Consider the following 14,839-nt stretch of genomic DNA (forward strand, 5'->3'; position numbering starts at 1 on the left):
ATGGCAACGCGGACTGCCAGGGCGTGTCCGGCCGGCTGACAAAAGCGAGAAAGTGGAGAGTGTGCAGGAGCAGCACAAACAGGAAACCCCTCCTCACCGATTGGAATGGCACGGAGGGCATTTCCGAGAGGCGGCTCGGGTTGTGCGGGCCCGGATTCCGAGGAGGGTTTTGGGACCTGGGTCCGATGAACAGTTCCGGCCGAGTGCTCTGCGCTCCCGAGCCCCCTCGTCACCCATAGTTAGGGGCGTCCAGGGGGCTTGGGCTACTCCTTTGCCCATCAGTCCGTCCCCAGATCCAGCCGCCCGGACAGCCGAGGCGCTCTCCTCCACCAGCGGGGGAGCGCCCTGACTGGAGGCGACCATGATCCCGACTCTGAATAGAACCCGGTAAAAGACAGGCAACCACCTCAGAGAGGCGCGGTAAATGGACTCCGCCGGGAGCTGCGCGTTGTCTTGAAGGTAGTGACACTGGCGGAAAAAATACGTCACCAGCGCACACCATCTGGAAGACGCTCGACGTACAGGTATCTCTGCAAGGTCCGAAGGCGGAGAGTTGCAGCCTGGGTGCGGACGCACACCAGCGACTGGCCGCCTGCCTTGATTGGAAGACTCATGACCATGGCACAGACCCAGTGTTTCCTCTTGCCCCAGAAGAAATTGACAAGCTTCTTATGGATCTTGGTGGCAAATGCAGGGGGCGGGGCCAACGTGACCAACCGGTACCACAGCATCGAGGCCACCAGTTGGTTTATGACCAGCGCTCGGCCCCTGTAGGAAAGCACTCGGAGCAGTCCTGTCCAGCACCCCAGCTGAGTGGTGTTTTTGGCCTCCAACTCCTGCCAGATTGCTGGCCAGGCTTCCTCAGCGGGGCTAAGGTGGACTCCCAGATAGAGGAGGTGCGTGGTGCTCCACGCAAAAGATGTCAACTCCTCCGGCAGGGAGTCCACCCGCCACTGACCCACCAGGAGACCGGAACATTTCTCCCAATTGATCCTCGTGGAGGACGCGGCAGAAAAGGTCTGCTGGCAGTCGCGCATCCTCCGCAAGTCAACGGGATCTGTGACCGCGAGGAGCACGTCATCGACGTAAGCCGAGAGGACGACCCGCATGGCCGGCTCGCGCACAGCCAATCCCGTCAACCTCCTGCGAAGCAGGAACAGGAAGGGCTCCACGCAGATGGTGTACAATTGGTCGGACATGGGGCATCCCTGACGCACCCCTCTCCCAAAGCGAAGGGGCACCGTCAAGGACCCGTTAACTTTGATCAGACACTCTGTGGCGGCGTATAAAAGTCAGACCCGGGCCACAAAATGCGCCCTGAGTCCGAAAGCGCACAGAGTCCTGAAAAGGTATTCGTGATCCACCCTGTCGAACGCCTTCCTCTGATCGAGGGAGAGAAAGACTACTGACTGACCAGTCCTCTGGGAAAGATGGATCAGGTCCCGGACCAGGTGGATGTTGTCCTGGATTGACTGGCCCGGGACCATGTAAGACTGTCGGGGCGGATCATGTGGGCCAGCACGGAGCCCAGGTGTGTAGACATAGCCCGGGCAAAGATCTTATAATCCGTGCTGAGGAGGGAGACCGGTCGCCAGTTTCTAAGCAAGTTTTTAAGACGATGACCACCCTGCGCCACGAGAGTGGCATCTCCCCTGTTGCCAGGTTTTCCCCAAGGATGCGCGTGTAATCATCCCCCAGGACGTCCCCGAACGCCCTGAGGAACACCATGATCAGCCCGTCCAGCCCCGGGGATTTGCCCCTCGAGAGCTGGTGGAGGGCTCTGCCAACGTGAGCAGATCCTCAAATCCTTCGACGCCCTCCGGGCTGACCTGCGGCAGGTCCTCCGCAAAACTCTGCACGCAGCCTCGCTGGACAGATCCGGAGAGAACGCACTGTAATAAGTCCGGACCAGGAGGCCCATTCCCTCCGGATCCGTGATGGAGGATCCGTCATCGGCCAGCAGCTCGATGAGCTGCTTACGGACCCCCCGCCATTTTTCCAGCGAGTAGAAGAAGGATGAGGCGCGGTCCAAATCTTCCAGGATCTGGATCCGCGACCTCACGTACGCGCCTCGGGACCCTATGAGCTGCAGGTCCCTCAGCGCGCCCTTCTTCTCTTTATACACCTGCCACAGGGCCGGGTCCGCGACGGCATGACCGAGGCGGGACTCCAAATCGAGCACCTCCCTTCTCGGCGCCCGATCTCGGCTTCCTGTCTCTTGGTCGACCCCTTCGCGTACTCCTGACAGAAGACGCGGATGTGAGTCTTGCCCACATCCCACCACAGCATCAAAGAAGCGAAGTCCCCCTGCTTCCTTCTCCAGTCGGCCCAGAATCGACGGAACGAGACGCAAAATCACTCGTCCTCCAGCAGCCGGTTGTTAAAGTGCCAGTACGCAGACCCCGCCCACGTGCGGAGCGGAGTGAACTCCGCCCACACCAGGCGGTGGTCCGAGCACGGCACCAGCCGCATGGAGGCCGCCGAGACGCGGGAGACGTACGCCTGCGAAATGTAGAGGTGGTCGATTTGGGACCTTCCTCCTCCAGACCTCCACGTGAACGCGCTGGAGTCGGGATGGAGATTCCGCCAGATGTCCACCAAGTTGAGGGAGCTGATCAGTCCCCTCAACTTCTCCACTGACGCTTGGCCACGCTGGGGACCAGAACGATCCCCCACCTCGAGGGTACAGTTAAAATCCCCCCCGAGGATGATGCACCCACCACTATTGATGGAGCTCAAGAGAGCGGACACTTCTTCAAAGAAGCACGCTTGCAACGCACCGGGCCTGGACGCGTACACGTTCACAAGGTGGAGTGGCACACTACCCAGGCGAACGGCGAGGTGGAGCAAGCGGCCCGGCACTAGCTCCTTGACCCCCAAGATCTCCGGCTGAAATGTCGGGGCCAACAAGATAGCCACCCCACTAGAAATAGGGGTGAGGTGACTCATGTATCTCCCACCCTGCCACTCCAGGAGCCAGGTGGCTTTGTCTCCTGGAACGGTGTGGGTTTCCTGCAGAAAGCTCACCGCATATCTCCCTTCCCCGAGGACTGAGAGATTGTGAAATCTGTGGTGAGACCCCCTGCTGCCATTGATGTTGAGGTTGGCTATGGTTATTTTCATGTCACAAGTACTTAGGAACCCATCACCAACACCTCACTGTGAGGAGGGGGTGGAAGTGCACCTGGCCTTCCACTCCCCCAGCAACCCATTGAGGAACGCATTAAACTGGCACCTCTCAACCAGTTTCACGCCCGCACCCTTGCCCCCTTTCTTGAGGGCGGCATAGACGGACTGGATGATCAGCGCCAGACTCGACCAACGGCCGGGGGCCAGCTGAACTTTATCGCGGCAACCCCTGCAAGCCGCGAGGAAATCCCAGAGTTCCGCCGTGGGGATGAGAGGAAACTCGATGGGAGGCACGAGGGACTCCACCACCTCACTGGCGATGGAATCAAGGTCGTCCAACTTGCCCCACACCGAGTCCCCGTCTCCTCCGGGTCGTCACCACCAGCGACCGACACACCCACAACACACTGTGGAGCGGACGTCCTGGCCGCGCCAGCTGGTCCCACCTCCGTCACGATTCCACCCCCAGGATCAATGGCGGAGGAGCCCTCACTGGGTTCGACTGTGAAACTGGAGCCTGTGGGCGCCAGCAGTCCAGGATCCCCCTCCACCTCCGTCCCCAGGCCAATGAGTGGTCCAGGGGAGACAGAAGTTTCCGACTCCGGAAATCCAGCCGGAGGCGACACCGGAGGCGGAGAGAGGAGGCCATCTCCCGCTCCGCCAGCACCCACAGGCCCAGCAACAGGGACAACATTTTCAATTGCAACCAGGTTGGGTGTCTCCTGGTCGGTGGAGGACTCCGGCAGGGAGGGCCGACCCTTTGGAGCCTCGGCCTCCCCTCCTCTCAGGACACCCGACCCAGTGGATGTGGCAGAATGAGCGGCGTCTCCAGGCTCCCCCACCGCAGGCAGGGCTCCACTTACTCCTTCAGGAGGGACCTCATGTACAGGGGCCTCCCCCTCCCCTCCATCCTGAGGAATAGGGAGCTCCTGCCCAGACTTTGTAGCTTTGGTGGTAGCGGTAGGGGAAACCTGGGGACCCGAAACAGGAGACAGCTCCCCTCCAACAGATGGGCCCCGTATCTCAGGACCCTGTGTTACATCTGTGGAGGGGTGCCTTCTCCTCTTTTTCCCAGTTGGGTGCGGAGGCTCAGAGACCTCCATATCATCAGAGGCCTCCACCTCCGCACTCTCTTTTTTTATTCACCCTGGGCCTGAGCCCAGCCCTGGGGCAAGTTGACTTCCCGAGACCGGGCTTTGTGCTGAGCTCAGACTCGGGTAGTGTTACGGTGTCCAGGGGATGCGCCTCTCGATGTTTATTTCTCCTCTGCGCCTTCCTTCCACTTGGACGGGCACCGCCCTCCCTGCCGGAGGCCGTGAAAACCACAGCCTCCGGTACCGACTGAATGGTATCTGGTAGAGGTGTAGGGGGGGTGGCAGGAGGTGCAGTGGCGCCACCCTGGGCCACTGTGTTGGAGTTGGCAGCCGGGAGGTTGGGGCAGTTCTTACGAACATGCCCCACCCTCTTACAGACATGGCACCGCACCCCGTCCAAAGTCCCGAAGACGCGGTAGGCCGTCCCCTGGAACTCGACATTAAAGTGGCCCTCTGTCACCTCCTCCCGCGCCAGCTGCATGAATAACATGTCGGAGGCTGTTCTCCCGAAGACCGAGCGGGACTGGGGTGAGCCCCGTCTTTACCTCCCCCAGATGGTGCAGGTGGGGAAGGAGAAGCTCACCAGGAATGAAGGGCGGGACGTTGGATGAAATGACCCTTTGCGCAGTGGCCTCCAGGAGGGACACTGGCAGAAAGGTCCCGCCCACGGTGAGCCCCTTGTTCAGAGCCAGGGACACCACCCGCTCGGTCCTCAGGAATAACACTGCCTTCCCGTACATTTTAGAGGCTGCAACAATGGCCGCAGGGCCGACAACCTCGGCCATTGCTTTCACACATGCCTCTATAGTCATGTTCGGGTGGACGTAGCTCTTGACCCCATGCTTCGATGTTAATAAAGCAAATGGTGAAAGGGGCAACAGGTGCAGCTGCAGCAGCCGCAGCAGCATATGTACGGGAAGGCCCCGCCACTGGCGAAGGAGGGCTTGCCATGGGGTCTCAGAGCCACGTCCACCCCCTAGAAACAAAGCAAATTTACACAATTGAAACAAAAAAAGCAAACTTTAAACAAAGTGGAGTGGGAGTAGAGGAGGATAGGGGTAGGAAGGTAAAGGAAAAGGGGAGGATAGGTGACTGAGGCGACTGAGTGGAGGAAGGGAGAGAAAGGCTGAAAAGGATGTTTGTTCCAACTGCCAGTTGGAGCACCTTTATCACAATTAGTCCAAAACTATTTGTAGTCTTCCAGTTGGGGGAGGCTTCTTCGCCCGGGACGGCTGGAGCCGCCCGGTACTCTCCTCTTCTGATTTTAACAAGAAAGTCCTCACCCGGGCAACTCCAGCTGTCCCGAGCAGGCAGTTGGGGTGGGGAGGGAGCTCCCTGTGTGCAAGCACCAATACAAATACAGGGGCCCCCTAATGGATTTGGCAGCCCCAGCCCTGAGTCTTCCGGCCTCTTCTCCCTCCCCCAGACAGTTCAACCTTAAGAGTCCTTCAGGTGCCCTGACACCTACCTCTCCAAAACAATTGCAGCCTTCCTTGATGGTTTCAATCCACTCTGCATTCACCTCTCTCCAGTTTCTCAAATTATTCCAGTCTCCTCTCTCCAGTTGCTGCAGTCTCCACTCTGCAGTTGCAGCTGCTCCCCCGGATTGCAGGCAGGAAGTGCTCCAAATTGCCCAGCCAATCCCAGTGCTGTACCTGTCCTGGGGAGTGTTTGATGCGGACAGTGTCGAGGGAGCTTTACTCTGTATCTAACCCCGTGCTGTACCTGTCCTGGGAGTGTTTGATGTGACAGTGTAGAGGGAGCTGTCCACTGATTTGTGATGTTTCTTGTTGGTGCACAGGGGAGAGGTGATAAATGGTGGGTTCGGGCTGGTACTTGACGGTTCCAAGGATGCTGAGGAGCGAGCTAAGATGATGCTAAACTGGGATGTTTCCAATGGGGTGAGTGACAGAGTTTTCCATTTGCTTCCCTGTCTCTTTTATTAAAACACATCAGATTAATCAACAAATATTTGTACTTGTGTTACATTCGTAGAATGTAACCTGTTCAGCCTATTATTATGCCTATACAGGCTCTGTTAAAAAGTTATCCAGTTAGTCCCACTGGGTTGCTTTTTCCCTTTAGTCCTCTGAATTTCTCCTTTACAAGTATTTATCCAAATTCCCTTTCAAACGTTACGATTGAATCTGCTTCCACCACCCTTTCAACATCAGTAACATCTTGTACAGCACCTTTAACTTGGTAAATCTTTCGAAGTTTAGAAGTTAAGACAGGTTTAGAATGCATGTATGTCACGCACAAAGTTTGGTGAATAAGGTCAGTGTGCAAATGCAAATGTGGGAATACGATGTAGTTGCAATAATAGAGACGTGGCTTAAAAATAATGAGGATTGGGCACTTAATATTCATGGATACAAAGTGTTCACAAAAGATAAGGAAAGAAAAAAATGAGGTAGGGTGGCAGTAACTGATCTGAAAAGACATTGTAGTGTTGGAAATAGAGGATGTCCTTGAGGAGGCAAAGACAGAATCCATTTAGTTAGAGCTGAGAAACAAAGAGGGGTGATCATGCTACTGGGGGTTTCTATAGGCCTCCAACTAGTGATAGAGAGATAGAGGAGCAAATCTGCAGAGAAATTGCAGAGATGTGCAAGAACTAAAGGGTGATGATATTGGGGGACTTTAATTATCAAATATCACAGAATTGTTACAGTGCAGAAGGAGGCCATTCGGCCCATCGTGTCCACACTGGCACTCTGAAAGAGCAATTCCCTCAGTTCCATTCCCCTGCCTTCTCCCCATAACCCTGCACATTCTTACTTTTCATATAACTGTCTAATTCCCTTTTGAATGCTTCAATTGAACCTGCCTCCACCACGTTCTCAGGCAGCGCATTCCAGATCTTAACCACTCGCTGTGTGAAAAAGTTTTTCCTCATGTCACTTTTGCTTCTCTTACCAAATACTTTAAATCTGTGCCCTCTCATTCTCGATCCTTTCACGAGTGGGAACAGTTTCTCTCTATCTACTCTGTCCAGACCCCTCATGATTTTGAATACCTCTATCAAATCACCTCTCAGCTTTCTCTTCTCCAAGGAAAACAGTCCTAACTTCTCCAATCTATCTTCATAACTGAAATTCCTCATCCCTGGAACCATTCTCGTGAATCTTTTCTGTACTCTCTCAAATGCCCTCACATCTTTCCTCAAGTGCGTCGCCCAGAACTGGACGCAATACTCCAGCTGTGGCCGAACTAGTGTCTTATACAAGTTCAACATAACGTCCTTGCTCTTGTACTCTATGCCCCTATTAATAAAGCCCAGGATACTGTATGCTTTATTAACCGCTCTCAACCTGTCCTGCCACCTTCAATGACTTATGCACAGATACACCCAGGTCCCTCTGCTCCTGCACCCCCTTTAGAATTGTACCCTTTATTCTATATTGTCTCTCCATGTTCTTCATACCAAAATGAATTACTTCACATTTCTCTGCATTGAACTTCATCTGCCATCTGTCTGCCCATTCCACCAACTTGTCTATGTCCTTTTGAAGTTCTACACGATCCTCCTCACAGTTCACAATGCTTCCAAGTTTCGTATCATCTGCAAACTTTGAAATTGTGCCCTGTACACCAAGGTCTAGATCATTAATATATATCAGGAAAAGCAAGGGTCCCAACACTGACCCTTGGGGAACTCCACTACAAACCTTCCTCCAGCCTGAAAAATATCCATTAACCACTACTCTTTGTTTCCTGTCACTCATCCAATTTTGTATCCATGTCGCTACCGTCCCTTTTATTCCATGAGCTACAAGTTTGCTCACAAGTCTGTTGTGTGGCACTGTATCAAATGCCTTTTGAAAGTCCATGTTCACCACATCAACAGCATTGCCCTCATCAACCCTCTCTGTTACCTCCTCAAAAAACTCCAGCAAGTTAGTTAAACATGATTTTCCCTTAAGAAATCCATGTTCGCTTTCCCTAATTAACTCGCATTTGTCCATGTGACTGTTGATTTTGTCCCGAATAATCTTTTCTAGAAGTTTTCCCAACACTGAAGTTAAATTGACTGGCCTGTAGTTCCTGAGCTTATCTTTACACACTTTTATGAACAAGGGTGCAACATTTGCAATTCTCCAGTCCTCTGGCACCACCTCCCAGTCTAAGGAAGACTGAAAAATTATGGCCAGTACCTCTACGATTTCCACCCTCACTTCCCTCAGTATCATTGGATGCATCACATCCAACCCTGGTGCTGTATCCACTCTAAGTACAGACAGCCTATCTAATACTTCCTCTTTATCAATTTTAAACCCCTCTAGTGTCTGAGTTACCTCCCCTTTCAACATTGCCTGGGTTGCATCTTCTTCCTTGGTAAAGACAGATGAAAGTATTCTTTTAATACCTCAGCTATGCCCTCTGCCTCCATGTGTAAATTCCCTTTCTGGTCCCTAATCGGCCCCACTCCTCCTTTTACCACCCTTTTACTATTTATATGCCGATAGAAAACTTTGGGATTTCCTTTAATACTAGCTGCCAGTCTCTTTTCATGCTCTCTCTTTGCTTCCCTACTTGTTTTTTCACTTCCTCTCTGGACCTTCTGTATTCAGCCTGGTTCTCAATAGTATTTTCTACCTGGCATCTGTCATAATCACAATTTTTCTTCTTTATTTTAATCTCTACCTCTTTTTTCATCCAGGGAGCTCTGGATTTGTTTGCCCTACTTTTCTCCTTCGCGGGAACGTACCTTGACTGTGCCTGAACTATCTCATCTTTGAAGGTAGCGCATTGTTCATCTACCAGTTTTCCTGCCAGCTTTTGACTCCAATTTATTTGCCCCAGCTCCATTCTTACCCCACTGAAGTTGGCCTTCCCCCAGTTAATAATTCTTACATATCAATTGGGATAATGTTAGAGTTAAGGGTAGGTGGGGAAGTAATTTCTGAAATGTGTCAAGGAGAACTTCCTTGACTAGTATGTTCTTAGTCCTACCAGAAAGGAGTCATTGCTGAATCTGTTGCTGGGGAATGAGATAGGCCAAGTAGACCAAGTGTCTGTGTGGGAGTACTTGGGTAAGAGTGATCATTGTATCATAAGGTTTAGATTAGTAATGGAGAAGAGCAAGGAACAATCTAAAATAGAACTTCTAAATTGGAAGAGGGCTAACTTCAATGGGATGAGAGGGGATCTAGCCAGGGTAAAATGGAACCAAAAACTGACAGGAAAAACTGTAACGGAACAATGGGTGATCTTTAAGGAAGAGATGCTTCAGGTAGAGGCTAGGTACGTTCCAACAAGGGCGAAAGGTAAGGGGAACCAAAGCCAGGGCTCCTTGGATATCGAGGGAGATAGAGAATATGATGAAACAAAAATCACACCACTGACCACCTCCAGGCGCTTACCCATTGTATCTCGAGATAAGGAGGCCAAAGAAGAGAATATGATGAAACAAAAAAAGGTATGATGTGAGAAGCAGACCAAATACAATAAGTTGAGAGGAGAAGTAAAGAGGAAGACAAGACTGGCAAAGAGAAAATATGGGAATAGAATGACAGTCAACATAAAAGGGAACCCAAAAATCTTCTACTGGCATGTAAATACTAAGTGGGTAATGAGACATGGAGTGGGACCTATTAGGGACAAAGAGGGTGATACATGTTTAGAGGTGCAGGACAAGGCTAGAATACTTAATGAGTATTTTGTATCAGTGTTTACTATGGAAGAGGATGCTGTTAAAATATTGGTAGAAGCGGAGACAGTAGAGGTAATGGCTGGAGTGAAAATTGATAATCAGGAGGTACTGGAAAGACTGGCTATGCTTGGGGTAAATAAGTCACCTGGCCCAGATGGTTTGCATCCCAGGTTGCTGAAGGAAGTGGGGGTGGAGATAACGCAAGGGCTTCCTATAATCTTCCAATCTTCCCCAGATGAGGGAGGTGCCAGAGGATTGGAGAGTGACAAATGTGACACCCTTATTCAAGAAAGGGTGTAAGGGCAGTCCTAGCAACTACAGGCCACTTAGTTTAACATCAGCGGTGGGTAAGGTTTTAGAAACAATAATCAGGGGAAAAAATCAACAGGCACTTGGAGAGGTTTGAGTTAATTAAGGATAGCCAGCACGGATTTGTAAAAAGCAGATCATGCTTGACTAATCTAATTGAATTTTTTGATGAAGTAACAGAGAAGGTTGCTGAAGGGAATGCGGTGGATGTTGTCAATGTGGATTTTAAGAAAACATTTAACAAAGTACAACGTAATAGGCTGATTAACAAAATTGAGGCTCATGGAATAGGAGGGTCAGTGTCTAATTGGATAAGAAATTGGCTTAAGGACAGAAAACAGTGAATCATGGTAAATGGTTGTTTTTCAGATTGGGGGATGGTAGACAGATATTAGGATGGATGACCAAAAGCTTGGTCATTGAGGTAGGTCTTAACGAGTGTTGTAAAGGAGGAAAGAAAGGTATAGAGGCATAGAGGTTTAAGGAGGGAATTTCAGAGCTTAGGGCCCAGGCGGCTGAAGGCATGACCACCAATGGTGGAGTGATTAAAATCAGGGGTGGGCAAGAGCCCATACTTGGAGGAGCGCAGAGATCTCAGAAGGTTGTGGGGCTGGAGGAGATTACAGAGATGGGGAGTGGGGAGGCCATGGAGGGATTTGAAAACAAGAATGTGAATTTTAAGATTGAGGCGTTGCTTAACCGGGAGCCAATGTAGATCAGCGAGCACAGGGGTGATGGATAAATGGGACTTGGTGTGAGTTAGGACATGGGCAGCAGAGTTTTGAATGAGCTCAAGTTTACAGACAGCGGAATACGGGAGGCTGGCCAGGAATGTGTTGGAATCGTCAAGTCTGGAGGTAAGAAAGACACGGATAAGCAGCTGATGAGCTGAGGCAGAGGAAGAGTTGGGCGGTGTTATGGAGGTTGAAATAGGCTCAAATATGACACCAGGGAAAGGAATTCCAAATCATAATAACTTGCTCCATTAAAATGTTCACCCCATCTCACCTCTGGTTCTTTGATAATTACCTTTGATCGATGTCCTCTGGCTATCGAAACTCCTGCCAGTGGAAACAGTTTCTCCTTATTTACTCTATCAAAACACCTCAAAATTAAATCTCCTGTTAGCCTTCTCTGATCTAAGGAAAACAATTCCAGTTTCCGTAATCTAATAACTGTCCCTTACGTAAATTTCCTTCTCACTCTCTCCAAGGCCTTCCGTAAGTGTGGTGTCCAGAATTGGACCCAACACTCCACTAATGGCATGTTACATTGGGGATTTCTAGTGCAATAGCTTAGATGCTGACCTTTCACCTCTGGGACTTGGGATATTATCCAGCCCAGGCTGATGTGTGGAATGCTTCCAAGATTTGCTAGCTGCACGGATCAGAGGTGAAATGGTTGGGCAGTCCTGGGATCATGGGTTCAAATCCCACCAGGGCAGCTGGTGGAATTTAAATGCAATTAATTAATAAAAATCTGGAATTGAAAGATAGTCTCAGTAAAGGTGACCATGAAACTAACATCGATTGTTGTAAAAACCCATTTGGTTCACTAATGCCCTTTAGGGAAGGAAATCTGCTGTCCTTACCTGGTCTGGCCTACATGTGACTCCAGACTCTCAGCAATATGGTTCACTCTTAACTGCCCTCTGAAATGACCCGGCAAGCCACTCAGTTCAAGGGCACCAAATGCTGGGTCGTGCCAGTGATGCCCACATCCCATGAAAGAATTTCACTGTGCTGGGCTGCACAGTGGCGCAGTGGTTAGTACTGCAGCCTCACAGCTCCAGCGACCCGGGTTCAATTCTGGGTACTGCCTGTGCGGAGTTTGCAAGTTCTCCCTGTGACCGCATGGGTTTCCGCCGGGTGCGCTGGTTTCCTCCCACAGCCAAAGACGTGCAGGTTGATAGATAAATTGGCCATTGTAAATTGCCCCTAGTGTAGCTAGGTGAATGGTGGGAATATGGGATTAATGTAGGATTTGTATAAATGGGTGGTTGTTGGTCGGCACAGACTCGGTGGGCCGAAGGGCCTGTTTCAGTGCTGTATCTCTCTATGAATCTATAACTGTCTAATTCCCTTTCGGGGTGGCACAGTGGCGCAGTGGTTAGCACCGCAGCCTCACAACTCCTGCGACCCGGGTTCAATTCTGGGTACTGCCTGTGTGGAGTTTGCAAGTTCTCCCTGTGTCTGCGTGGGTTTCCTCCGGGTGCTCCGGTTTCCTCCCACATGCCAAAGACTTGCTGGTTGATAGGTTAATTGGCCATTATAAATTGTCCCTAGTATAGGTAGGTGGTAGGGAAATATAGGGACAGGTGGGGATGTGGTAGGATGGAATTAGTGTAGGATTAGTATAAATGGGTGGTTGATGGTCGGCACAGACTCGGTGGGCCGAAGGGCCTGTTTCAGTGCTGTATCTCCAAAACTAAACTAAAAAAGTCCAGTTCCTGTAGGGCACAAGCTAACAAAGCACAGAAATGGCCAAAGTTCAGGACCGATTGACACTATTTCAGTCTTTACAGCCAATGAAGTACCTTTTGAAATGTAGTCACTGTTGTAATGTAGGAAATGCAGAAGGCAATTTATGCACAGCAAGATCCCACAATCAGCAATTAAATAATGACCAGATAATCTGTTTTTAGCGATGTTGGTTGAGGGATAAATATTGTCCAGGACACCGGGGAGAAATTCTCTGCTCTTCTTTGAAAAAGTACCAGGAAATCTTTTACGTCCATCCAAGATGGGAGACAGGATTATAGTTGTGAAAGGTGCTATGGAAATGCAAGTTCTTTGTGTTACAGGTAGCTCGTCGCTGCTGGTCTGGCAGTCGCAAAGCCTACGAAGTGATTTGCAGAACAATGAGAGAACAAAGCGCCCTGAGGGTAACGCTCCCTCACAATGTTGAGGATGAAGGGATCCTGGACAAAGCACTGCGAAAATAGAAAGCAGGATCAGTGCACAAACTAACTATCCAGCTGCCCTCCCAGTCATAATGAAACAATCCCTGGACACAATTGAGCTAAATGTTAATTACTTGAAGTCAAAAGCCCGTAACAATCTGAGAATAAACAAGACATTGTTCATAACTGTTTCTGTTACCATCTTCTTCTCCTCAATTTGCCTCTCTTGAACGTTTCATTTGTCACAGGGTGCTGGACTAATTGTGGTGATCTGCGGAATATTTCACTCCAATTAACTTGTGTGGAAACTGCCACACTGCATGATGGTGAGTGATCACTGCACACTGCACCACTGTTTCTACTGTTCTAACTTCACGAGTCTGCCTTGTTTCACTGTTTTAAACCACACACCTCAAGCCAACTTTTTCACATGAGTGAGGTGGATGCCTTTGTGATGGGCTGCTTAAATGTGCATAAAATATACTGAGCTCCTCTGGGGGGTAGAATCGGACCCAGCTCTGGTTCGAAAGGTTTTGTCTGTTAACAAATTGCTCTGTGATAATTTCAACATCTGTTTTGACCCAGGAAGCATTTGCTTTGCATTTGGTTTTGTCTCAAACAGATCATACGTTCCATGTGTTTTTGTCAGGGGAACAGAAGTTTGCAAGAGTTAGCACTCCCTGCAGTCTTCCTTTTTAACCCTCTCTGGGTCAAGGAAACCCGGCTGGAGGCAGTGAGGTGCCTCAATAAATTTGCAGATTACGGGTCTGTTGGAGCTTAAGGCACAGTTACTATTTTAACCAATGGGATTAAATGAGAAAACAGTCATGGTTTTCCTTCTGGGTCAAACCAAGCATGAAGAGAAGATGGAAGCAGAAGAGGCCCAAAGAATGAATGACTTGCATTTATATAGTGCCTTTCCCAACCTCAGGATGGCCCAAAGTGCTTTACAGCCAATGAAATACTTTTGTGACCTTCCTTTGCATTAGCACTGATGATTGAATTGTCCAGACATGTGTTCCTGGGCCAGACTCTCAGCCAGGGTGTGTGCACATTGGGGAAGTGATAGCTGCATGCCCCTCCATTTTCTGCATTTGTAAATTTATCCTTTCACTGTGCTTTTCTGCCACTTGTTGGTGAATAATGAGAAGCCTCGCCCCTCCCTATCTCTATAATCTCCAGCCCCTACAACCCCTGAGATCTCTGCGCTTCTCCAAATTTGGCCTCTTCAGCATCCCTGATTTTAATTATTCCACCACGTGGGGATAGGATGTGCGATTAGGGGGGGTGACATGTGGAGGTAGGATGTGCAATGTGGGGGGGGGGTGACGTGGGGATAGGATGTGCGATGTGGGGGGGTGACGTGGGGATAGGATGTGCGATTAGGGGGGGTGACATGTGGGGGTAGGATGTGCGATGTGGGGGGGGGTGACGTGGGGATAGGATGTGCGATGTGGTGGGGTGACGTGGGGATAGAATGTGCGATTAGGGGGGGTGACATGTGGGGGTAGGATGTGCAATGTGGGGGGGGTGACATGTGGAGGTAGGATGTGCAGTGTGGGGGAGGGGTGATGTGGGGGGTAGGATGTGCGATTAGGTGGGGTGACGTGGGGATAGGATGTGCGATTAGAGGGGGGTGACATGTGGGGGTAGGATGTGCAATGTGGGGGGGTGATGTGGGGGTAGGATGTGCAATGTGGGGGGGGTGACATGTGGAGGTAGGATGTGCAGTGTGGGGGAGGGGTGATG

At 50.5% G+C, this 14,839-nt stretch overlaps 1 protein-coding gene across 2 annotated transcripts in view; it reads left to right on the forward strand.

The window, feature by feature from the left end:
- The window catches only part of uroc1 (urocanate hydratase 1), a 117,126-nt gene extending 103,850 nt beyond the window's left edge, over positions 1–13,276 (forward strand). The window contains exons 19-21 of one of the 2 annotated variants that reach the window (XM_068052194.1): positions 6,025–6,124; positions 8,887–8,967; positions 12,992–13,079. In XM_068052194.1, coding sequence (XP_067908295.1) covers positions 6,025–6,124; positions 8,887–8,949 — 163 coding nt within the window. In that variant the 3' untranslated portion in view covers positions 8,950–8,967; positions 12,992–13,079. Of the gene's footprint in view, positions 1–6,024; positions 6,125–8,886; positions 8,968–12,991 lie in introns of both variants that reach the window. The other variant, XM_068052193.1, reaches the window with a different exon arrangement.
- Positions 13,277–14,839: the final 1,563 nt, after the last annotated feature.

Source organism: Heterodontus francisci, chromosome 19 (assembly GCF_036365525.1).
Source record: "Heterodontus francisci isolate sHetFra1 chromosome 19, sHetFra1.hap1, whole genome shotgun sequence".
Taxonomy (NCBI): domain Eukaryota; kingdom Metazoa; phylum Chordata; class Chondrichthyes; order Heterodontiformes; family Heterodontidae; genus Heterodontus; species Heterodontus francisci.